Here is a 25,007-nt window from a genome sequence, read left to right on the forward strand (position 1 = left end):
CACTATTGGGATTTCCTCCAGTTTCAGCTCGACTTCTTCTCTTACTTCACTGACCATTGCTAGATAGATGTCTTCTCCGGATGTCATGACTCTCAAAGCTTGAGATGCGGAGAGCAGCAACTTCCGGTCCTTGATTTGCCGTGAAACGCGACTTCTTCCTGATCTGGGGTTCGGGGTTTGACTCTCTTTCCTTTACAATCTACCATCGCACTGTTTCTTGCTAACCAATCCATTCCTAAGATTACGTCGAAATCGACCATGATCAATTGTATTAAGTCGGCGCTAAAAGTTTAATCACTAATACTGATTTTACAATCTCTGTAGATCTCGTCAGTTTCAATGGCTCTACTAGTAGGTGTGGCTATTCGGAAAGGTTCGGTAAGCTTATCGGGCTTACGTCCTAGCTTCTTCACAAATCTCTTAGACATAAAAGAATGTGTAGCACCACAGTCAAATAACACATAAGCAGACACTTGCTGAATAAATATGGTACCTGACACGACATTGTCCGCATCGTCTGCTTCCTCTTGCGTGATGGCAAACACCCTGGCATTCGGTTTGTTCTCCCGTGGCTTATTGGCATTCATCCCTGAGTTTGACCCGTCTCCTTTACCTGGTCCAGTTGTCCTGTTGGTGGCGTCTGGACATTTTGCCATACGGTATCCTGGTTTCCCGCATCCAAAGCAGATATCGGTCGCTCTACGACACTTTCCCAGGTGTTGTAAGTGGCACGTTGGGCAAGGCTTAATGGCTTGGTAGTTTGTGGCAGACGGGGGCCCTTTTGATGGTCCACCAGACTGGTTAGGCCTCTTGAAAGTCTGACTGTTATGTGGGGATTGACTACTCATACGCCTCTTGTTCTTAAATTCTTTCTCCCTGTGCTGGACATCAGTTTCAGCTCGAATAGATGCGCCCATCAGGTCTGAAAAATTTGCAGGTTGGTAAACTGCTAGAGCTGATTGGATCCTGCTGTTCAACCCTTTCTTAAAGCAGTGCAATTTCAGAACTTCTTCCGCCATGATTTTCGGAGCATAAGATCCTAAGGCGTTGAACTGGGAGGTATATTCTACCACTGACATGTCTGGAGCTTGGCTGAAGTTTTCAAACTCACTTAGTTTCTGCAATCTGACCTCGGCTGGATAGTACTATTTCAAAAAAGCTTCCTTAAAATGTTGCCAAGTGATTGGTCATGCAGTTGTCATGGCTGGCGAGATTGCTTCCCACCACTTGCCTGCTCGATCTTCCAGGAAGGGCACTATCACGTCCACTTTTAGGGCATCCGGGACTTCCAACAGTCTCAACTGAGTCTCCACGCTTTTTAGCCAACTCTGGCTAACTTCAGGGTCAGCAGCTCCACTGAAGGTTGGACACCTGTTCTTGCGGAGGGATTCATAATGGAACTTTACTCCGTGCTGTGGTGGTGGTGGTTGGTTGGCGTTCGGGTTCACTAACCCTTGCATTGTTGTTGCCACGATCGTGGCTATGGCCATCAAGTCTGCTTCATTAAGACTGAACTGAGGTGGAGGTATATTTCCTTCTTCGTTGGCATTGTTGTTGTTGTTAGCATAACGGGGGTTGCGGTTTTGTTTTGGTGGTCTACCGGCCATTTCCTACAAGTTAAATGCTTCTAAAAATTTGACGTGCATAACGACAAGATTGAATAATTAAGTTATGCTGGACAACTGAGATTAATAAATAAACATTACTTTATTAATTTTTGAATGTAGATGAACAACTGAATGCAATAAATAGTACTAAAAGAAACAAATGGTACTGACTGAAATAAAATAGCAACAATGGAAAGATAAACTCCTAGTAATAAGGAAAGGTAACTAAGAAACTCTAATCATCTATCTCTCCATCTCCTATGGCAGCTATAGGCTCATCGATCTCTATCGGCTCCTCTTCTTCAGGCTCCTCCTCCGGCTCTTCCTCTTTCAGTATCTCCACCATATGGGTGAGCTGGGCGTTCTCTTCTGTGAGCTGTGTCACCTATGCCTTAAGTCCCTGAATCTCTGCCTCAGCCACTTCCATCTCGTCGTTCCAATGCTATTGATACTGCAAATGATAATGTTTCTTCTGCTTGAGTTGGTCCTTTAGAGCTTCCAGCTGTTGGGCCAGACGTTGGTTTACATATGCGAGGCTGTTCATGGCCTCACACGAATTTTCCAGCCTTCTCTTACCTTTGGCATTCTGCTGTTTCTCTTCCTCCAGCTCCTTGCGACAACGCTCTGTATCCTCTCGTAGCTTCCCATACTGATACTTGCACTGCTCTATGATATCTCTTAGGTCCATGTTATCACCTCTCACTGACTCCTCCTGATAGATCGACTGGTTAAGGCGGACCTGAATCTCCTCTTTCTCAGCTGCTAAGGTTTCGACCTCACTCCTCCTCTCACTCAATCTGGCTCTAAGTCGCCGAATCTGACGGGGCTGATAGTGAAGGGCAAGCTCCTTCAGACGAATGACAGCTTGGGCACGGGTGTGGGGTCGCATGGGAGTAGATGGAGTCATTTCCTGAAATCAAAAATGGAAATGCTCAGAATCGAAGAGAGACAACATATAACAAAGGACAATATACAATATATATGAAATTTTCGAAATTTAAATAAATATATTTTTTCCCAAAAATGGATAGTTTGGAATTTGACATATGGGTTCGAAGCATATGTCGAGAGGATTCCAGAACAATCGACGGAATCGAATTTGGAATTTCCTACGAGAAGTTATAGAGTCTACGAATATTTCCTGAAACGGAAAAAACGACGTTTCGGAGGCCTAAACGGAGGAATTTCGCAATTTCAGCCCCTACCTCACGACTTTAGGGTGGTGACTATCCCTCGTTGGGCCGTTTCGGAGGGAATAGCGTAGACCTCGAGTAAAAATACCACTGACAATTTTTTTTTTTTGAAAATCGATTTTTCCACTCGGATTATGAACCTGGCGGCTGTGATACCACTTAAATGTCACGCCTCGAAGCTCGGGATTTGACACCGGCGTTGTTTAACAATCACAAAATCGAAAAAACAAGCCTTTCGTAGCACAATATAAACCAAACCAGTTTATATATCAGAATTCAACCCAAAGGAAACATTGTATTTTACAACCAAAATCACTAAACGACATAAATAAATGCGGAAGCGTCTTACACAGTAATAAGCAATAATTCGAAATATAACTACTACTGATCTCGCGAATGACCAGCCTCAAAACTGTTCCGATTATTCGTCCTCAACCTGTTCTTCGGACTTATCTGGGACGGGAGAGTAAGGGGGATGAGTATTTTGGGAAATACTCGGCAAATAGGGGACATTGAACACAACATAAAAATTTTATAACATTTTCGAAATATACATATAAATACAGCATGCTTTTCATAAACGTACTATCGTATCCATAACATAACAACACTGCGATTTTTTACCTTTAACGGTTTACTGACATCAATCCCTAATTTTTGATCCTCTAAGGGGGCGATGCCATAAAACGGTTCTATCCCACCGTTAAGGGTCATATGTTGGAATTCCACCCATTTTCAGGGAATCCTCACAGTGCCAAACATAAATGTACCGAAATTTCGTATAAACGTATAGACGGGAGACGGAGCTCGACCGAATTTTTGAAAATGGGATATGCAAAAACAGAAATTTTTATACAAATAAAACCGAAAGTTTAAGCATTTAAAACAGCCCACTTACAGTGTTTCAATGCTAAGAAAACTTGGATGCTTGGCTTCGGAATTTGGATCGCTTCTCGTTCTTGCTCGGACGGTGCTTCAGCTTCGATTTTTAGGCTAAAGTTGTGACGATATTTTGGCAGAGTTTCGGCTATGGAGCTGCTGCATTACGAGACTTTCAGCAAGAGGAATTTCGAAAATTGGTGTAGGAGAATGAAAGAGGTGATGAGATATTTATAGGTGAAGGGATGAGAGCTTAATATGGCATCCAAATCATGCATGATAGGCATCAAAATCTCACGATTTTCCTTCCAATTTGCCATCAAATCTCACGATTTTTTTGGCTTAGAAATCCCTTCCTCAAATGAGTTATTTAGCTACCAAGATGAGAGATTTATTCCTAAATTTCTGAAATATCCAAGAATCGCTTATTTTATTTTCTTTTTATCTTGTATCACACACCAACTTGCAATTATTCTCCTCAAATTTCGAAGATTGCATGCTCATACATAACATATCAATTTAATATTGTATCTCCAAGAGTATCCTCACATTTCTCCTCAAAATAATAGTAATACAATCCAAAAATTTCCTTACAAATATTTAATTGTATTATTACAAGATTTTCGGTTCTTACAGTATGTGCTACATTATCTAGAAATATAATTAAAAATTAAACAAGTTGTGGACAGTCGCTGATCTCAAAATCACGACTCTAAAATTCAATATTTTGGTTTACCGATTCCGCGAGAGCATGGATCAATGGACATATTGCTTTTAATTGTCATAAAATCAGTATTTATACTCGTAAAAACTTTCGTAATAGAATTAACAATACATAATATATAGAGTTGATCTTTTGTGAAATGGGTCGATCTGATCCAATCATGCGGTGGAAAAATAATATTATTGACATAAAAAATAATATATTTTAATTGGTTGGATCGGTTCGGAAGTTTGTATCACAAAATTGATTTGTTTAATAATCTACTTAAGATTTTTTGTATAATATACAATCTTGATTTACATCAAATCAATACTCCTTTCCTTATAAATATTGATAAATTTTAGATTGTATATCGATATTTTTCATAAATATTTAAGTTCTATAGTATTAAAAAAAAAAAACTAACAAGTGTTATCAGATAAATATTCTGTAAGACTATTTAATATCAATGTCTTCAGGATATTGATACATCTTATATCTTAAATCAATGTTTTTCAAAATTATTATCATATTTTATGTCAATATTTTTTTAGAATATTAATGAATCTTGTGTCTTGTCTCAGTATTATTCGGGAAGATTGACAAATCATATATCTTTTATCAATATTTTGCAGAAATATTAATAGATCTTAAATTTCGATCAATATTTTTTTAAAAAAATTGATAGATCTTGTATTTTATATTAATATAGATCTTAATCAATATCCTTCAGGAATGTTGGTAGATCTAATATCAATATTTATCATTAGTACTAATAAATCTCACATCAATAATTTTCTGAAATCTTGATATATCTTATATGTTCAAATCAATATTCTTCATAAATATTGATTTTAGATTGATATTATCCAAGAATATATACAAGTTTTAGATTGTGGAACAACGTTTTATCAGGAATATATCTTCGATTTTAAGTTGTAGGTCTAATATTCTTCAGGAATATAGACAGATCTTTAAATCTTAAATTATAGATCTACCTAGACTATCGATTTTAAAATCAACATTCTTCAAAATATTGGTAGATATTAGATCTTGCTAAATATCGATATAGAATATTGTCATGCCACTTCAGAAGCATCAACATAAAATTATAAGAGTGTGCTACTTCATGAGCATCAATTGATTTATCATAAAATATAATATTTAATAATCAATTGTGCTCTTCTGATAACAACTTCAAACGAAAAAGTATTTGTGATGATAACGTGTTGTAAATTAAATGAAAAGTGAGTTCATAATGACTCTGACTATTTTATTCATAATTGAAAATCCCTATTTATAGGTACAAAGATGGAATACAAATTATACAAGGATTTAGGACAAAAACTTATGTGAGACGGTCTCACGGATCGTATTGTGTGAGACAGATATCTTATTTGGGTCATTCATGAAAAAATATTAATTCCATACTAAGAGTATTACTTTTTATTGTGAATATCGATATGGTTGACTCGTCTCACAGATAAAGATTCGTGAGACCGTCTCATAAGAGATCTACTCATGATTGAGATATCTATATGAATAGAAAATTTATCAAGATTCAATAATCATATCATAACATAAATTATGATTTATAAAATAAAATGGGCAACAATATTTTGTCCGACAGTCGTCGTCCTTGCTCGATTTGTATTTAGGAATGATGTAGACAACGACTTCTTGGACATGATGACTGTAAATTTACTTATCAGGGACCAATGTGCTTGGAAGATTTCAATCCAACATCCCAAGTTTTATTGACATTTATTTTCTCCGTTACTTTGTTCGGCATAAAAAAAAGGATGAAGAAAACTTTTTCTTTTCATTTATATTTTAATTTATAATTTTATAAAAGATCAAAAGATATAGAGAAATCTCTCTGGTGTACTTTGGATATGTCAAAGCAAAAACAAAATCCCTAAAATGGCCATACCTTAATTCACTTTACATTTATCATATAAACAAACATTTTAGTAGATGAGCGAGTTCACAATATTTGGCATTCAATAGTTTAGTGGAAAAAAATAACAATCATCTATGAATTGCATATTGTGAACCAATGGATATATGAACATTATATTCACTTTACATTATTTACAGTTGAAATGTTAGTAGAAAAACTAATACAACCAGAAATAGAAGAATAAAAAGATTTCCAACAAAATTGGTGGATTATGTAGTGCAAATAAATAAGTGATAGTTATGCAAATAACTATTGAGGTGTAAAGTGCTTTGACATATGTGAATAATAGAATAGCAAAGAGTTATAAGGAGTGGGTAGTTGGTATCAAGGTATAAATAGCTTTGTACGCTCATGATTGAGGGCAAGAAATATATTAATAAAAAATTTCTAAATCATTATCTTCTCTATTCCCTTCTCTGCTTCCTCTGTGTTCTTAAGTTTCTGGAGGGCGGCTTCCTCGAACAAGCTTCTTCCTATCAAGGTGCTCTCGTTCTCGTTCTCGTGGTATTTTCCAGCATGGCAGACGGAACACGGCAAGCCAAAATTGATGAGGTTCTCGCAAAACTAGCTACAATGCAGGACAATCAAGCTTCGAGCATTGATTTGATCTCCAATTCAATGAAGGATCTGTCAATCGGCTTGCAAACGCTAGATGCGAAAGTCGGTCAGTACATTCGGCGACATGTTTTCCACGGTACGGAGGATTCACGACAGTCGCCGGTGCAAGTCCAACCTGAGCAACATGGATCTGCAGATTGTTTGGATAACAATTTTCCCCTGCGATCTATGCGTCTCGAGGTTCCGCGTTTCTCTGGAAACAATCCTTCGGCGTGGATCTCTCGCATTCAGAGGTACTTTGATTAATACACTGGATCCCAATGTTTGGTGATTGCCTCTTTTCATCTGGATGGAGATGCCCTAGATTGGTACGATTGGATGCATCGTAATCAGTTGATGGGTAATTGGTCGACGTTTTTAGTTGCTGTTGAGAAACGTTTTGGACCTTCGGAATTTGAGGATTCATTTGATAAGCTGTGCAAGCTGGTGCAATCAGGTTCATGTGTATAAGACCCATACTCTGGTTTAGGCTACGGGGTTAGCACGTCTATTCGAAGATAAGATCCTGGAAGTCAAGTCTCAAGGGCGAACATGGGGTGATTTTTACAAACAGGAGAGATTTTCGCATCATTCTAAGCCTTCCACTCTTGCGCCTTTGTTACCAACTCCTTCATTACCTACTGCACCAAGGGGAGTTCGGGCAAAACCACCATTACTCATTAAGAAACTATCCCCGGCTGAGATGGCTGCTCGACGCGACAAAGGTCTTTGCTATAATTGTGATGAGAAATACTTGTTCGGACATCGGTGTCCAGGCAAGTTGTTTTGTTTTCTGATTGATGATGAATTAAAGGACTCATTTCGGGCAGAGGAGGAAGAACCACATGATGATAATGTTGTTATACTTGAGATTAGCCTCCATGCCATGGCTGGGCAAGTATCTCCACGGACGCTGCGTTTCCGTGGACAGATTGGGAATTTCTGCGTCCAGACCTTGGTGGACGGTGGCAGAACACACAATTTTATACATGAACGAGTTGTGAATTTCTTGAAAATCCCCATCCTCTCTTCCCCTAACTTCAACGTTTTAGTGGGGAATGGTGACACTCTCACTTGCATTGGCTATTGCCCGGGGGTCAAAATTCAGTTGGGACGTGAGAATTTGCCCATTGATTTTTATGTTCTTCAACTTCAAGGGGCAGAGGTGGTATTGGGCTTCCAGTGGTTGGAGTTGCTTGGTGGAGTTACGGTGGATTATAAGGAGTTGTATATGGAGTTTTTCACGGATGATAGGTTGGTGCGGTTGCAAGGGGAACCACTGTTACAATGGCAGCAGGTTCAGTTCAATCAGATTCGTTGGTTGTCATGTACAGAGGCTATTTCTAGCTGTTTCCAATTATTTTCATTGGTGCCAGAGACAGCTTCTCCAGTGGAGGTACTTCATCATTCTCCAGAGCTTTCGCACTTGCTTGAACTGATCAAAGATGTATTTGCGGAACCGAAAGCACTACCTCCCTTCCAAGCCATTGACCATCACATTCATCTTAACCCAAACTCTACCCCGAGCTTACCGATACCCCCACTCTCAAAAATCTGAGATCAAAAAACTAGTTTCCGAAATGCTTGTGTCCGGTGTTTTTCGCCCTAGTCAGAGCCCTTTTTCCTCGCCAGTTCTTTTGGTAAAAAAAAAGACGGAACATGGCGTTTTTGTGTCTACTATAGAGCCTTAAACCAGGTTACTATTAAGGACCGTTTTCCTATCCCAACCATAGATGAACTATTAGATGAACTTCATGGGGCCTCTATTTTTTCCAAAATCGATTTACGCTCAGGTTATCACCAAATACGAGTTCATCCCATAGACGTCCACAAAACTGCTTTTCGCACTCATGAGGGCCATTATGAGTTTGTTGTTATGCTTTTCGGTCTTACCAATGCCCCGCCACGTTTCAAGCTTCGATGAACTCCTTGTTCCAGCCTTTTCTTCGCAAATTTGTCATCATTTTTTTCGATGACATCCTGGTTTTCAGCACCGACATTACTGATCACCTTAACCACTTACACTTGGTGTTGGATTGTCTACGACATCATTCATTCTTTTCCAAACGTTCTAAATGCTCTTTTGCACAACCTTCTATTGATTACTTGGGTCACATTGTTTCTGTAAAAGGAGTTGAACCAAATCCTAGAAAATTTTTAGCCATTCATCACTGGCCCACTCCATCTACTGTGAAAGCTCTTCGTGGATTTTTGGGACTAACAGGGTTTTATAGGCGGTTTGTTAAGGGATATGCCCACATTGCTTCTCCTCTCACCGACATGTTGACTCTAAGTGTGGATGAATAAGATCAACCTAATCTAATGGTGGAGATCAACTCTCTAGAATATTATACACTTCTTTATATAATACAAGATTATAGAATAATCTAGATCTTCTTCTAAGACTCGCAACTAGACTTGGTCTTCTCCACAACATTCTAAGTTTTTCCACATGAGCCTAGAATGTAATTAGATTGGTAATTCCGACGAGTTGATCTCAACGTTTTAGACAAGGAAAATTCGTCTTATATAGATAGAATCAAACTTTAATTTCAAATAACTTCATGTTCATGTTTTGTTCTGGAATTTGTTGCAACATAGGATACGACAACTTATTAACAATTTCAGATTTGCACATCTTATCTACCCAACAATTTGTACGCATAGCCATGAGTACACAAACAAGTTTTAAATCCATAATCGAGTAGAAACCAATATTTTCATCATAGTGTCGAAAGTTCGTCTTTTTTTAGAGTTATTGTGCAATAACAAGAAAGCTTGAACATAAAGAAGATGAATATAATTTGCCGTTACTTCATGCTTAAGTGAATAAATATCAAAAGATGAAAATTCAACATAGTTATTTTATCTGTCATAATGGCATCGATGATAACTTTGTGTATGAAACAAAGCAAATCTGGAAAACAGATTTTATGCGTAAAACATTGCGTTCTACACCAATGTCAACCAAGTAATTATAAATGACAATGTCCAACTTTTGAATCGGTATAGATATACACAATCTCCATTCATGATATATCTATCTTAAAGAGGAAAAGAAAATATGAGTTTGAAATTATTAATGCAAGCTTTAACAACAAAAGACAAATGAAAAATCTACGACAAAAAAAGAAATTCCGGTTGTAGATACTTTTTCCAATCCTTGCATTGGCCCTGTTTTCTCAAAGTTCTCTCAAGCAAATCACCTCTTCGACTTATTTAAACACTAGTTTGGCGAGAGAAATCATAATTTCTTGGCTTCAAAAAACTAGAGGTGACGAATGTTTCGAAAACTAATTTTCTTTCATCCAAGTTTTTCTATTCTTTTACCCATCATAAAATTCAAAAATATTTCCAAAATTTTCCAATGTTTTCCAATTAGACCACAATGACTGATATGCTTTGTTTATCCTATTATACGGATCCTAGAAAAATATTCTCATCAAGATAACGTGATTCTAAAAGTAGTACCAAGATATTGCAGTCGGGACTTCACACCCTGATATTTTATTAATTATCATACAATCTCTTGGTACTACTTTTAGAATCACGTTATCTTGATGAGAATATTTTGGACTTCACATCCTGATATGTTTATTAATTATCTTACAATGTGTTTGATGTAATCATTGTCTATGTTAAATAGAACAATCGAAATGTGATGGTTTAGCTGATGTACGATTTAAAAGTTTAAGTTGCACAATTACAATTAACTATAAAGATCACATGTTCGGTTTACATTGATTATATAACGCCACAAAAATTCGAAGGTCGACGCGAACCACATGCATGCAATTATTAATTTTTTTTGTATTTTAATTAAATTGTTTTTAATTACATTAATTAATTATGATGTGCATATTTACATATTTAAAATATATTTTTCTATATGGTTGCATTAAAATGTATTTTTTTTAAAGGATATTCGAGTTGCGATCGAGGAACGGAGATCGATGGCTGAAAAATAGAAAATGATTTTATTAAATAATTGTTTTTAATTATTTAAAATATGGGTGATGCTTTTTTATTATTTTTGAAAATAAGGGGTTTTGAGGTGATTTTATACGCCGTGACGTAAATTTTATCGGTGTTGATTTTTCAACAAAAAAATACGAACTTTTTGGCAACCCGACTATTAAATTCACAATCTTATTTTAACAAAACTATTTCTAATATATTAATTAATCCTAATCAAGCACTAGGGGGATTAATTTGGGGGCTTAATGGGCTTAAGTTTAATTAAGGGTTTAATTCGTATTAAATATGTAAACTCACCACAAATTTAACACAATTGTCACGCCCCACTTTTCTGAAAAACACTCCATATACACGACGACAACGCACACATCAAAACCAAAGTGAAGTCGAGAATTTTGCAAGGAAAAGTTCTAGCCAAGGTGTTGTTCAGTTCTTCGCAAATCGTCAACGAATAACTGTGCATTACGCAAAGGCACACCTATTCTTTCCTTCAAACATCATCACACCATATTAAGATTTTATGCACGTTTTGTATGATGAACAAGTAGCATAATATTTATTTTTGGAATTTCATATACATATGTGCTAAACTTGGATTTTTGATTCCAAATTCATGTTCCAATTGCAGTAAGGAGGCTGCCATAACATAGGTATTGATAAAGAATTGTTTTACATGAATTTAGAGTCCTAGAACATCACGTAAACACCACACACGATCATGAAAGTAAACTGAACGCAAGCTGCTGTCATGTGAGATCAAGGGCTTCGGGTTTGTTTGTAAGGGCTCGGCTTGGGCTTGGCTTGGTTCAGGGCTCAGCCAGGGTCAGGGAAGGGTCAAAGGAAGAGTCCTAGCCATGCTAGGACTCGAGTTAAGGGGCTTGGGAGGAGTCTTTGCCAACAAGGACTCCTACCCGAGAGTTGCTATGACACCTCTGACCCGTTTTAATAAAATAATAGCGGAATTTAAAATTTTTCTTTAAAAGGAGGAAGGATTCAAAATACATTTCCAATATATATACCGTCAAAAGAATATACATGATCCAAAAAGTGTTGCATCAAAATACAAAATATCATTTTGATCATGTATAACAAAATAATCTTCCACTTCCTTCCATCTCTATATGCATATGACCTCGGCTTCAATCAACGTCCTGGTTCGTCGCTCTTATCTGCATCACATGAATAACTGAAATGAGTATAAAACTCAGCAAGTGGAACTCTTACATAGCAATGTACATAGCATACTCTGTAAAACATGGCTTTAAAAACAATAACTACAATCAACTCTTGAAACATGAATAATATATCAATAACATAACAATAAGATGGTATTTCTCTTTTCTCTGTATTGGATTGATATCTATATAGTATCTCTGTCTCTGTACCTATATCTCATCGATATAAATCGATAACTCTGAGGGATATAAGCCTATGATCGTTGATCAACTAATTGCATGCAATCTCTGACTATGTATCTATCAATCCATAAATCATTTTTTAAACTTTCTCTTTGGCATTTCATCAAACACTTTGAATACTTTATTCTCTTGTATTCCCTTTTTACACAATTGAGACATTCAATTGCCTCTAATATACCAACAAGTATATCAATACATAATATGAATCAAATGGAAGGGAATCACATGTTAAAACCATTGAAACACAATACATATACTATCATGTGAGCACAAGGAATGAAATTCCACTTACAACCACTTGAAACCTTGTATCTAATCTCTTGGTAGCAATCCTACAACAATAAACCATAAATAACACCATCAATAACCCAATAATCTAACAACAATATCAATAAATCCATTATATCAACACAATCCACAACCCAAGAACTCTCCCAACACCAAACCAAGAAATAACCAAACCAAAAGCTTACTTTGATCCCAAAATAACTTAGTTCCCTCAACAATAATCCACCAAGAGGCTTGAATCAAAGAAAGGAATTCAAAAGAAATGAGGAAACCCTAGCTCCATGGAGAGAAATTCGAAAATGGGGAGAAAGAAATGAGAAAAATAAGACCAACTCTTCTATTTAAGCACTAAAAATCGCCAAAACACGCTTATACTGTGCTCGGCGCTCGGGTGGTTGAAAATTACGGCTTGGGCGCCAATGATTCTGTCCAAAATCCAAAAATCCAGAATGAGTGGCGCTCGGGCGGTCATTTCTTACCGCTCGGGCGCCACTCTGCGCACTGCCCCTCCAAAGATTGCCTCTGAAACGCTTCTTCCCTTCGGAATTAGAAAACGTTGTAAACTACAAAGTTGTAGCCCTATGTCTTTCCTTGAATCCCTCCAAATGTCAGATCATTTGGAGGTCTGAGTAAAAGGTTATGCCTATTCTCCCAACATGTGTCACTAGAGGAACGACGAAACACACGACACACTTCGGGGCACTTTTGGCTTACCTTCCACAATGATTTGAACAAAACTCAAAATAAGAAAGTTACACCTCTATGTCTTATCTAATCACTCCAATTGGCCTCATACCAATTGGCTCAACATACGAATTATCATGAATTTAATCATAATGCCGCTACAATAGCACTACACATCCTCTATAACCAACCATACTATAAATCCTAAATCGAAACTCTTAACATCCAAACTATACTTAAACTTAACCAAGTAGTCAATAAACTTATGAAAACTTAAACAGTACCGTACTCCAGGCTTGGCTATTACAATCTCCCCTCCTTAGAGGAATTTCGTCCTCGAAATTGACGGCACTGCGCAAACAACTCAGGATACTTCTCTTTCATCTCATCCTCTGGTTCCCACATGGCTTCTTCGATCAAATGATTCCTCCAAAGGACTTTAACAATGCCGATCTATTTGTTTCTCAAAACTCTAACTTTGCGATCCAGAATCAGGACTGGAATCTCTTGATACGTCAAATTCGGCGTCAAGTTTAATGGCTCGTGGCGAAGAACATGGGAAGGATTCGCAACATACTTTCTGAGCATAGATACATGAAAAACATTGTGAACTCTGTCAAGATCTGGCGGTAGGGCTAACCTGTAAGCTCGATCACCAACTCTGTCCAAGATCTCAAATGGGCCAATGAATCTCGGACTCAACTTTCCTTTCTTGCCAAACCGCATCACACCCTTGAGAGGTGCTATCTTCAAGAACACATGGTCGCCAACCTAAAACTGAAACGGTCTACGACGCACATCTGCATAGCGCTTCTGTCTCGACTGTGCTGTCTTCATCCTCTCCCGAATAACAGCAACAACATCAGCCGTCTGTTGGACCAACTCTGGACCCAACATCTTTCTCTCATCAATCTCATCCCAATACAAGGGCGATCTACACTTTCTACCATAAAGTGCTTCATACGGTGCCATGCCAATCGTCGTTTGGTAGCTATTGTTGTACGTAAACTCAACAAGAGGCAATTTAGAATCCCAGCTACAAGGATAATCAATAATACAAGCTCGGAGAATATCCTCTAGAATCTGAATAACTCTCTCTGATTCACCGTCGCTCTGGGGATGATATGCTGTACTGAATGCTAACCGTGAACCCATAGCTCTGTGCAAACTCTTCCAAAACTCTGAAGTAAATCTAGGGTCACGATGAGACACAATCGACACTGGAACACCATGAAGTCTAACAATCTCTGCTAAGTACTCTTCGGCATACTGGTTTATGGAATACGCCGTCTTGACTGGGAGAAAATGCGCTGACTTGGTCAATCGGTCAACAATAACCCAAATAGAGTTAAAACCTTTCTGCGTTCTGGGAAGACCAGTCACAAAATCCATCGTAATATGCTCCCATTTACATTGAGGAATCGGCAATGACAACAATGTCCCAGCAGGTCTCTGGTGCTCGATCTTCACCTGCTGACAAGTTAGACACTGAGAAATAAACATGGCAATATCTTTCTTCATACCTGGCCACCAATAGAGTCTACGAAGATCATGATACATCTTGGTGCTGCCTGGATGTATCGAATATGGCGCGGTATGTGCCTCTGTCAAGACGTCTCGCCGAATATCATCACCAACAGGAACACAAATACGGCCTCTGAAAGTCACTAACCCATCTCCATTCAATCCAAACTCTGAATTACCTCTCTCCTCTGCTCTGGCTCTCAACTCTGTCAACTGTAAATCATTGACCTGCTCTCTACGGATCATGTCCGTCAATGTAGCCCGAATGACCAATGCTGACAAACGAGCAATGGTTCCCGGAACCACCAAATCCATCTCCTCTCGTTGCAAGTCTAACAACAATGGCTTCTGAATCATAGAACTCAAAGAAGAACCCGACTTACGGCTCAAAGCATCCGCTACAACATTCGCTTTTCCTGGGTGGTAACTGATCGTCACATCATAGTCTTTGACAATGTCAGGGCCCGTGCACTTAGTTAATATTTAATTTCCAAACAACAATGATTTAATGGTGTAAACAGCGAAAACGAGTTTAAAATGTTCATTTGGGCCTACAGAAATTTCGGCATGACCTCCCCGTAAGTAGGACATCCCAAAAATCTCAAGACACAACAACAATAATATACGCTCGAAAATAATACCAAGTTCACAAACAACCACACAAACATGCTACAGCTGCACTGGCCAGGACTAGACACAACATACCACAAATAAAATCCAACACAACATAAAAAAACAACACCATACAGCTACACAGGGCATCTCCCTGGCAAATATATCAAACACAGGGAACTCTGACACAACTCGACTGACTACTGGGTACCACTCGCTGACGCTCCACCAGACGCGTCAAAACCCCTGGAATGACCTGCTACGGCATCAAAAACAACCACAACATCAAAAGAAAACAGGGGTTGGACCCCAGTACGACAAACCAGTAAAATCACGACGTAAATAAAGGACATGTAATAATACCAAGTAAATGCAATGCTATGCGATGCATGAATGGTAACAACGGAATAATGGATACCAAATGGAGTCCAAACGAATAGCATCATCAACAGTAACAGTGGCCACCCGTGCCAGGAATGCAGCACCAAAACACCGCTCGTCCATGCACTTAGCATCGGGAATGCGATTAGCTAAGTCGCTCGTCCCTAGCTGTCATCTGGGAATGTGGCTAATCCTAACCCACTCGTCCCTCTGATGACTCAATATATCTCAACAGAATCAACATAAATAGCCGTCAAAGGAGTCAAGGCTCAATATGTTATGCCAATACAATTTATGCATGAATGCAACAGAATAAACATTCAATGCACATAATAGCAAATAACATTCACCAAATATTCTTACACGCCAATATAACCATCATAATGATATAGGTTTGAGCGTACCTCAACAATAACTTACAATACCACGGATTCTTAGAACTTTCTAATGGCTCGCCAACAACAAAACCTACAATATAAATTCGCTTTACACTTCAATACAATGCATACCAAACGACTAAACCAAATTAAATCGGCTCGATTAAAATTCGAAATCCGGGCATCCTATATAACTCGATCAAAATCTGGATTCCAAGCTTAATACCTCAAGAAACGAAGCTTAAACACACAACGGTGATCTTGCGAAAATGGTTCGCCGGAAAAGTCGCCGGAAATACTGTTCACGCCGGAAACCTAACTGGAAATTAGGGGAAAAGCTCAATTCTTCACTTATACAAACTAATCCACCAAGAACAACAAAAATTCGAAGTCAAAAGCTTACCGCCTTTTATTGTAACGACCCATTACAGGCCCAGTGGACCGCCCATACGGCCCACTGCCCCGATCGACCCAAGGCTATCCCGATCATGGGGTCCCTCTATGGGGCCTTGTCCCTCACGGGCTTTCCATAGGCGTCGTACGGGTTACTCATAGGATCTCCCCCTCCCTACCAAGGGGTTTCTTTCGCCTCCCCAGGAATCGATCCCATGACCTATAGGATAAGTAAATAGAGTCTTGAAACCTGATACCAATTGAGCTAGTATCAGGTTTCAAGACTCTATGTACTTATCCTATAGGTCATGGGATCGATTCCTGGGGAGGCGAAAGAAACCCCTTGGTAGGGAGGGGGAGATCCTATGAGTAACCCGTACGACGCCTATGGAAAGCCTGTGAGGGACAAGGCCCCATAGAGGGACCCCAAGATCGGGATAGCCTTGGGTCGATCGGGGCAGTGGGCCGTATGGGCGGTCCACTGGGCCTGTAATGGGTCGTTACAAAAAAACCGAATCGAAGCTCACGCACAGCTGCTGGAAATCATGACGATCGAGCTCAAAACTTTCCAATACATAGCAAGAAAGAAGCTAATAGAATGGAGGAAGAAATTTTGCTAAGCTGCTGCACTATTCCCTGACCGATGCAACGCTGTGCGACTGAAGCAGGAAGAAGAGAACGACGGGCAAGGCTGGAGAAGAGTTTCTGGATTTAACGCTTCTGATTTCCTACTTCTAACATATGGGTTGGGTTTATTTAAATATTAAATGAAATGGGCTGGGCCTTGCTTAATTATATTGGGCCTCACAGACAAGCTCTAACCGTCGTCTCTGTCGCATATTGAGTTCTTTCTGAGAAAATAAATACTTCAAGTTCTTGTGGTCCGTGAAGATTTCACACTTTTCGCCATACAAATAATGTCTCCAAATCTTCAGGGCGAAAACCACAGTTTCCAGCTCCAAATCATGCGTAGGATAATTCTTCTCGTAGTCCTTCAACTGGCGAGAAGCATAGGCTATAACCTTTCCACGTTGCATCAGCATTGCACCAAGACCCTTCTTCGACGCGTCAGTATAAACAACAAAGTCTTCTGTACCACTTGGTAGTGCAAGAACAGGAGCTGTCGTCAATCTATCTTTCAACTCCTGGAATCCACTTTGACATTCATTGGACCACTCCAACTTCACAGTCTTCCTTGTCAAATTGGTTAACGGCAGGGCAATCTTGGAGAAGTCTGAAATAAAACGACGATAATAACCCGCCAAACCAAGAAAACTGCGTACCTCTGATACATTGGTAGGAATAGGCCACTTTTGAATCGCCTCGATTTTCACTGGATCAACACCTATACCATCCTTCGAAACAACATGACCTAAGAAAGAAATCTGCTCCAACCAGAACTCACATTTCTTCAACTTGGCATACAACCTCTTCTCTCTCAGCAACTGAAGAACAACTCTGAGATGCTCTGCATGAAGCTCTCTGGTCTTGGAATAGATCAAGATGTCGTCGATGAAAACAATGACGAAGCTATCCAAATACGGCTTGAACACACGGTTCATCAGGTCCATGAAGACCGAAGAGCATTGGTCAGACCAAAAGACATCACAAGAAATTCATAATGACCGTACCTGGTCCGGAACGCCGTCTTAGGGATATCAGACTCCCTAACCTTCAACTGATAATAGCCAGATCGCAGATCAATCTTCGAAAACACTGTAGCCCCATGCAGCTGATCAAAAAAATCATCTATCCGCGGCAACGGATATTTATTCTTGATCGTCACTTTGTTGATCTCTTTGTAATCAATACACAGCCGCAAAGTCCCATATTTCTTCTTGACGAAAAGAACCGGAGCTCCCCAAGGCGAAGAACTCGGCCGAATGAAACCTTTATCTAAAAGATCTTGCAACTGCGTCTTCAACTCCTTCATCTCTGTAGGGGCCATTCTATACGGAGCCTTAGAAATAGGAACCGTACCTGGAACTAGATCAATCACAAACTCCACATCTCTGTCCGGCGGTAAACCCGGAACATCATCCTCAAACACATCAGAGAACTCTCTCACCACATCAATATCATCAATATTCAATTTCACAATCTTATCCTCATCCACAATAGAAGCCAAAAACCCATCATATCCTCTAAACAACAACTTCTTAGCCTAAAGACACGAAATAAAAGGAAGGACCAGCGAAGTACCTGAACTGGCGAGCATACTTTCCTTATTGCCATCATCTGCAAATTTCACCGTCTTAGCAACGCAATCAATCACTGCACGATAGGTCGATAGCCAATCCATGCCAAGTATAATATCAAATGCAACCATTGGGATAACAATCAGATCAGCATAAACCACTCGCTCATCAATTTGAACAGAGCACGCATACACAATAGATGTCGGGCACAACACATCCCCCGAAGGCAATACAACATTAAACTGGAGGAGAATAACAGAAGGAACTATACCCAAAGATCTCAAAAATAGTTCAGACATAAAAGAATGAGTAGCACCTGTATCAATCAATGTCGTAGCTACTCTGCCTGAAATTAAAATAGTGCTAGAGATCACAGAAGAATCATGGTTTATACCTTCCTTCGTCATGGTAAAGATGCGACCCTGAACCTTCTCTTTACTCGCTCCTCTTGGACAGTCTTTGGCAATGTGGCCTGCAGTGCCACATCGATAGCAAGTGTGAGTACCAAATCTGCACTCTCCCCGATGATGCCTACTACACTTGGGACACAAAGGCTTCTCAGGATCAAATGGGACTGCCGGTGGTTTAGTACTCGGCTTTATCTTGCCTTTCCCCTTGAAACGATCCTTTCCTCTTTGATTTGGACCCTGGCCTCTCTGAGCAATGCCTGCTGCCTCGCCTGTCTCTCTCTGGCAATGTCTTTCTCATCTTGTTCGGCCAACAAGGCCTTAGCCACATTCTCCTTGAATGTAACAGCTTTGGACATATTGATGTCCCTCTGGATCTCTGCTCGAAGGCTTCGAATGAAATGAGCACCCTTGTCTTTGTCATTGGAGGCAATGTATGGGGAAAACAGACAGCCCTCCTCGAACTTCAGAATATACTCATCGACATTCATACCTCCCTGTCGAATCTCCAAGAACTCAGTCACCTTACGGGCTCGAAGTGCATCTGGGAAGTACTTTTCGTAGAAAAGATCAGTGAACTCTTGCCACTTCAATGCTGGAACGTCCACACTAAACTTGGTAGCATTCCACCAAATACGTGCAGCTTTGACTAACATGAACACTGCACAACTGATCCTGTCCTTGTCTTCGTAGTGGAGATGAACGAAAATAGCTTCAAGTGCCTTGATCCATTCTACGGCCACCAACGGATCGGTGCTACCTGCAAATTCTGGTGGATCCATCCTCTTGAAAACAGTAAAGATGCCATCGGTACCAACTGCTTGAACCACTTGGTCTCTTCCTTGGCCTCTACCTTGCATACGGAGTAACTGTTGGATCTGCTCACTATGGACCTTGGCTTGCTCTTTCAATAACTTGCCGAACTCGTCGACAACTCTAGAGGAAGAACTATCCTCACCCTCTACGGCTTTCCTCTTAGGAGGCATACTCTACAATGTGCTCACACAAAACAAATCAATAGATAACAAAGAATAGATGTAGAAGAAGACATACCCGGACAGTTGAAAGTAGACGAAGTCATATGCATTGGTCCGAAGAACGGTGCTCTAGTACCACTAAATGTGACACCTCTGACCCGTTTTAATAAAATAATAGCGGAATTTAAAATTTTTCTTTAAAGGGAGGAAGGATTCAAAATACATTTCCAATATATATACCGTCAAAAGAATATACATGATCCAAAAAGTGTTGCATCAAAATACAAAATATCATTTTGATCATGTATAACAAAATAATCTTCCACTTCCTTCCATCTCTATATGCATATGACCTCGGCTTCAATCAACGTCCTGGTTCGTCGCTCTTATCTGCATCACATGAATAACTGAAATGAGTATAAAACTCAGCAAGTGGAACTCTTACATAGCAATGTACATAGCATACTCTGTAAAACATGGCTTTAAAAACAATAAATACCATCAACTCTTGAAACATGAATAATATAGCAATAACATAACAATAAGATGGTATTTCTCTTTTCTCTGTATTGGATTGATATCTATATAGTATCTCTGTCTCTGTACCTATATCCCATCGATATAAATCGATAACTCTGAGGGATATAAGCCTATGGTCGTTGATCAACTAATTGCATGCAATCTCTGACTATTTATCTATCAATCCATAAATCATTTTTTAAACTTTCTCTTTGGCATTTCATCAAACACTTTGAATTCTTTATTCTCTTGTATTCTCTTTTACACAATTGAGACATTCAATTGCCTCTAATATACCAACAAGTATATCAATACATAATATGAATCAAATGGAAGGGAATCACATGTTAAAACCATTGAAACACAATACGTATACTATCATGTGAGCACAAGGAATGAAATTCCACTTACAACCGCTTGAAACCTTGTATCTAATCTCTTGGTAGCAATCCTACAACAATAAACCATAAATAACACCATCAATAACCCAATAATCTAACAACAATATCAATAAATCCATTATATCAACACAATCCACAACCCAAGAACTCTCCCAACACCAAACCAAGAAATAACCAAACCAAAAGCTTACCTTGATCCCAAAATAACTTAGTTCCCTCAACAATAATCCACCAAGAGGCTTGAATCAAAGAAAGGAATTCAAAAGAAATGAGGAAACCCTAGCTCCATGGAGAGAAATTCGAAAATGGGGAGAAAAAAATGAGAAAAATAAGACCAACTCTTCTATTTAAGCACTAAAAATCGCCAGAACACGCTTATACTGTGCTCGGCGCTCGGGCGGTTGAAAATTACCGCTCGGGCGCCAATGATTCTGTCCAAAATCCAAAAATCCAGAATGAGTGGCGCTCGGGCGGTCATTTCTTACCGCTCGGGCGCCACTCTGCGCACTGCCCCTCCAAAGATTGCCTCTGAATCGCTTCTTCCCTTCGGAATTAGAAAAAGTTGTACACTACAAAGTTGTAGCCCTATGTCTTTCCTTGACTCCCTCCAAATTTCAGATTATTTGGAGATCTGAGTAAAAGGTTATGCCCATTCTCCCAACATGTGTCACTAGAGGAACGACGAAACGCACGACACACTTCGGGGCACTTTTGGCTTACCTTCCACAATGATTTGAACAAAACTCAAAATAAGAAAGTTACACCTCTATGTCTTATCTAATCACTCCAATTGGCCTCATACCAATTGGCTCAACATACGAATTATCATGAATTTAATCGTAACGCCGCTACAATAGCACTACACATCCTCTATAACCAACCATACTATAAATCCTAAATCGAAACTCTTAACATCCAAACTATACTTAAACTTAACCAAGTAGTCAATAAACTTATGAAAACTTAAACCGTACCGTACACCAGGCTTGGCTATTACAGTTGCTAGGGAAGCAGCGCAGGGTTTAGTGCTTGCGCATGGTTGTGGGCTCGGCCAAGGGGGCTTAGGCTAGGCTAGGGTGCGTCCTTAGGGTCCTAGGTGAGTGCACAATATGTTGGTTCAGGGGCTAGGTCGGTTGGCTAAATCCTAAAGAAGCAAGAAGAGTCCTACACCTAAGTGAAGTTCTCGGCCATGCATCGGGGTTGAGGTTGGGGCTTCGGCTTTTGGTTGGGGAGGTTTCCTAAGGGTTCCAAGGGTCCAGTAGGGTGTCTAAGGGTGTTGGTCAGGGTTTGGTTCATAATGGCTCGAGGGTGGCTCAGGGGATTCGAGACATGGCTCGGTGCTATATAATAAGGGTCAAGTTAGGGTTCTTAATTTCTAATTTAATTGAACCACGGGTCAGGGGGTCGAGTCATGGTTCACGAGGGATAAAATAATATAAAAGACTAAATATTGAATTTAGGAATTTTATATCAAAATTTGGGATTTTTCGGAATTAAAACGCCTTCAAAACGATTAATTATGAATCAATTAAAAGACCTAGTTTTTAAGCTAAATAAATATAGGAATTTTGGGATATGTTAGGGTCAAAGAAATTAAGAAAAAATCAGAAGCGTGAAATTTTACGTCTACGGGTAAAACGATCTTTTTACACCTAAAAAATAGTAAACGTCTGGACAGTGTCCTAAATGCTGTTTTATATGCTAATATGATTACTTTCAATGGTTATGGATGTTTATGAAATTTTGTATGTTAAAGTACGATTTTAAATGTATATGATTTTTATGATTTAAACATGGGTATTTAAAAGACATGTTTCATGCTTGATTCAAAACAAAACAATATTATTATGCATGTTTTTATTAAGTGATGGAAATACGCAATGTTGAAGGACGTAAAAAGGATTGTGACTAAATATGTTGGAAATGTCGTGAGGGTTATGGTCCCGTGGGAGCCCGACGATCGTGTTTCCTTGGATACGGATATGAATACGAATATGTTAATACGTAGGCCAAGGCCTAGTTGACTGGTGAGAGTGTCGCTGGTGTCCCCGCCGTCCAGTACTGTGATTTTCTCTAGATTGATCCATTGCCTAATACGATTAAGAATACGAGTCACAATCACGATCTGAATTCAACAAACACGAAAATGGATATGAATATGAATATGAATACGAAAATGGATATGAATATGAATATGTTTATATGATTATGTTTATGAAAATGTTTAGGTTTAAAGTTTATGTATTATTACGAAAATGATATTTTATGTACAAATATTTTTCACGGTTGTATGTGAAATGTATTACGTATTACTTGTTATCAAGGATATGATGTGTTGAGTCTTTAGACTCACTAGGTGTGTTTGATGCAAGTGAGTTTGACAGAGGTCTTGATGGTTGACCTGACTGGATTGAAGGTGCACACAACCCGAGGACCAGCGCTTCTATTTTCCACATTTAAGTTTAGATTATGCAAAAAAAACTTTTACGACTTTTTATTTAGACTTTTGAGTAGTTTTTGAGAGGATGATACTTTTCAAATTTATTGCGTTTATGTTGGTTAAACATTTGAGATTTTATGCTAAACTATTTTCTTTGATTTTTAAATCTTAGTTAATTGTTTTTTTTTAAATGGTGCAAGGTATTTTCAAAGTATTTATATATATGTAAGAGAAAAAAAATTTTCTAGCACCTTTTAAAGAAAACGATTAAGCAGACATTTCAGATTACGTAGAGAATTAGGAGGTAGATTATCAGAAGAAATAATTGTCTCTACTGTGTAAAATAATCAAAAAATAGTTTTTGTCCTGTTGTACGATTTGAAATATTTGATTTACACAATTACTATCACTTATAATTTTTTATAAAACAATAAGGTAACGTTTGGTAGGCCTGATAAAGTAGGTTTGTTTACTTTTTTTCCATCCTAATCCAATGTTTGGTTCTTTTTTAACTAAACCTACCCAATCCCCTATCCAATGGACTCTATTGTATTAGGTTGGTTTAAATAAACCCATACCCCAACCCATTATTATTAGTCATTCTTTTTATCAGACGTATGTTTACCTATTTTACCCTTTTATTCAACCCAAAAGCTGAACAAGACTGTCTTCGCCCAACTCAGAAGCAACGTACGAAGGAAGCAAGGAGTTTCGCATACGTATTTCGTGTATGCGTTGAAAGCTTCGGAAATCAGGTGATTTTAGTTTTTAAATTCTTTGTTTCAAAGATTAATTTGCAGAAACTGTTATCGAATTTAAGTTGTGTAATGTTAAATTCTCGGATTTGCTTTGCCCTAGTTCGCATAACTCTGAGGAGGCTGTCACTCTCTCGTTAACTAACCTGTCTTCACTGTTTATGTTTTCTTGCTAAAATCTGTTCTTTCCTACTTTGTTGACAAAGTTTAACGCAAGCTTCTTTTGTTTTGTGCTTGTGTTATATGTGTTTGACTTTAGCGTTGTATATTTCCTTTGTGATATTAATTTTCTGCCGACCTTCTTATGCGATTTCATCAATAATATTTAATCACACTGGAAAACCAAAATCGTATAATAATTTGTCATCTGATTACTTTAGACGTGGTTGTAGATGTGCGTGTATTATCCATATTTAAACAGCGAGGATTTGGTTAATACTAAAGAAAGATTTGCGTTTCATATTTACTGTAAATTTTACTTTGTGTTATATTAGTATTTATTATGAAATATAAGCATATAGAAGAATCCTTTTTTGTCCAACTTCCGGTACTGTGTATATGAAATTGTATTGGGTATTTGTAATTGCTTGTTTAAACAAATTTAAAAATGTAATATCTTTTCAAGTATCTGCAATAGATGACCATTATGCGTAGACGCATTCTGCTTTGTGTGATGCTTCACCAAATCAGGTGTCGATCCTTCTTGATTATGT

The 25,007-nt window shown here is 38.6% G+C and overlaps 1 protein-coding gene across 1 annotated transcript; it reads right to left on the reverse strand.

Moving 5' to 3' along the window:
- Window positions 1–290: 290 nt before the first annotated feature.
- LOC140815995 (uncharacterized) lies at window positions 291–1,607 on the reverse strand. Its single transcript, XM_073175061.1, has 2 exons — window positions 1,232–1,607; window positions 291–1,135 (listed from the first exon to the last, which is right to left on the reverse strand). The coding sequence occupies exons 1-2, from the start codon at window positions 1,605–1,607 to the stop codon at window positions 291–293; spliced, it is 1,221 nt and encodes a 406-aa protein (XP_073031162.1).
- Between the last annotated feature and the right edge of the window lie 23,400 nt (window positions 1,608–25,007).

This window comes from Primulina eburnea, chromosome 16, assembly GCF_022965805.1.
Source record: "Primulina eburnea isolate SZY01 chromosome 16, ASM2296580v1, whole genome shotgun sequence".
Lineage (NCBI taxonomy): Eukaryota > Viridiplantae > Streptophyta > Magnoliopsida > Lamiales > Gesneriaceae > Primulina > Primulina eburnea.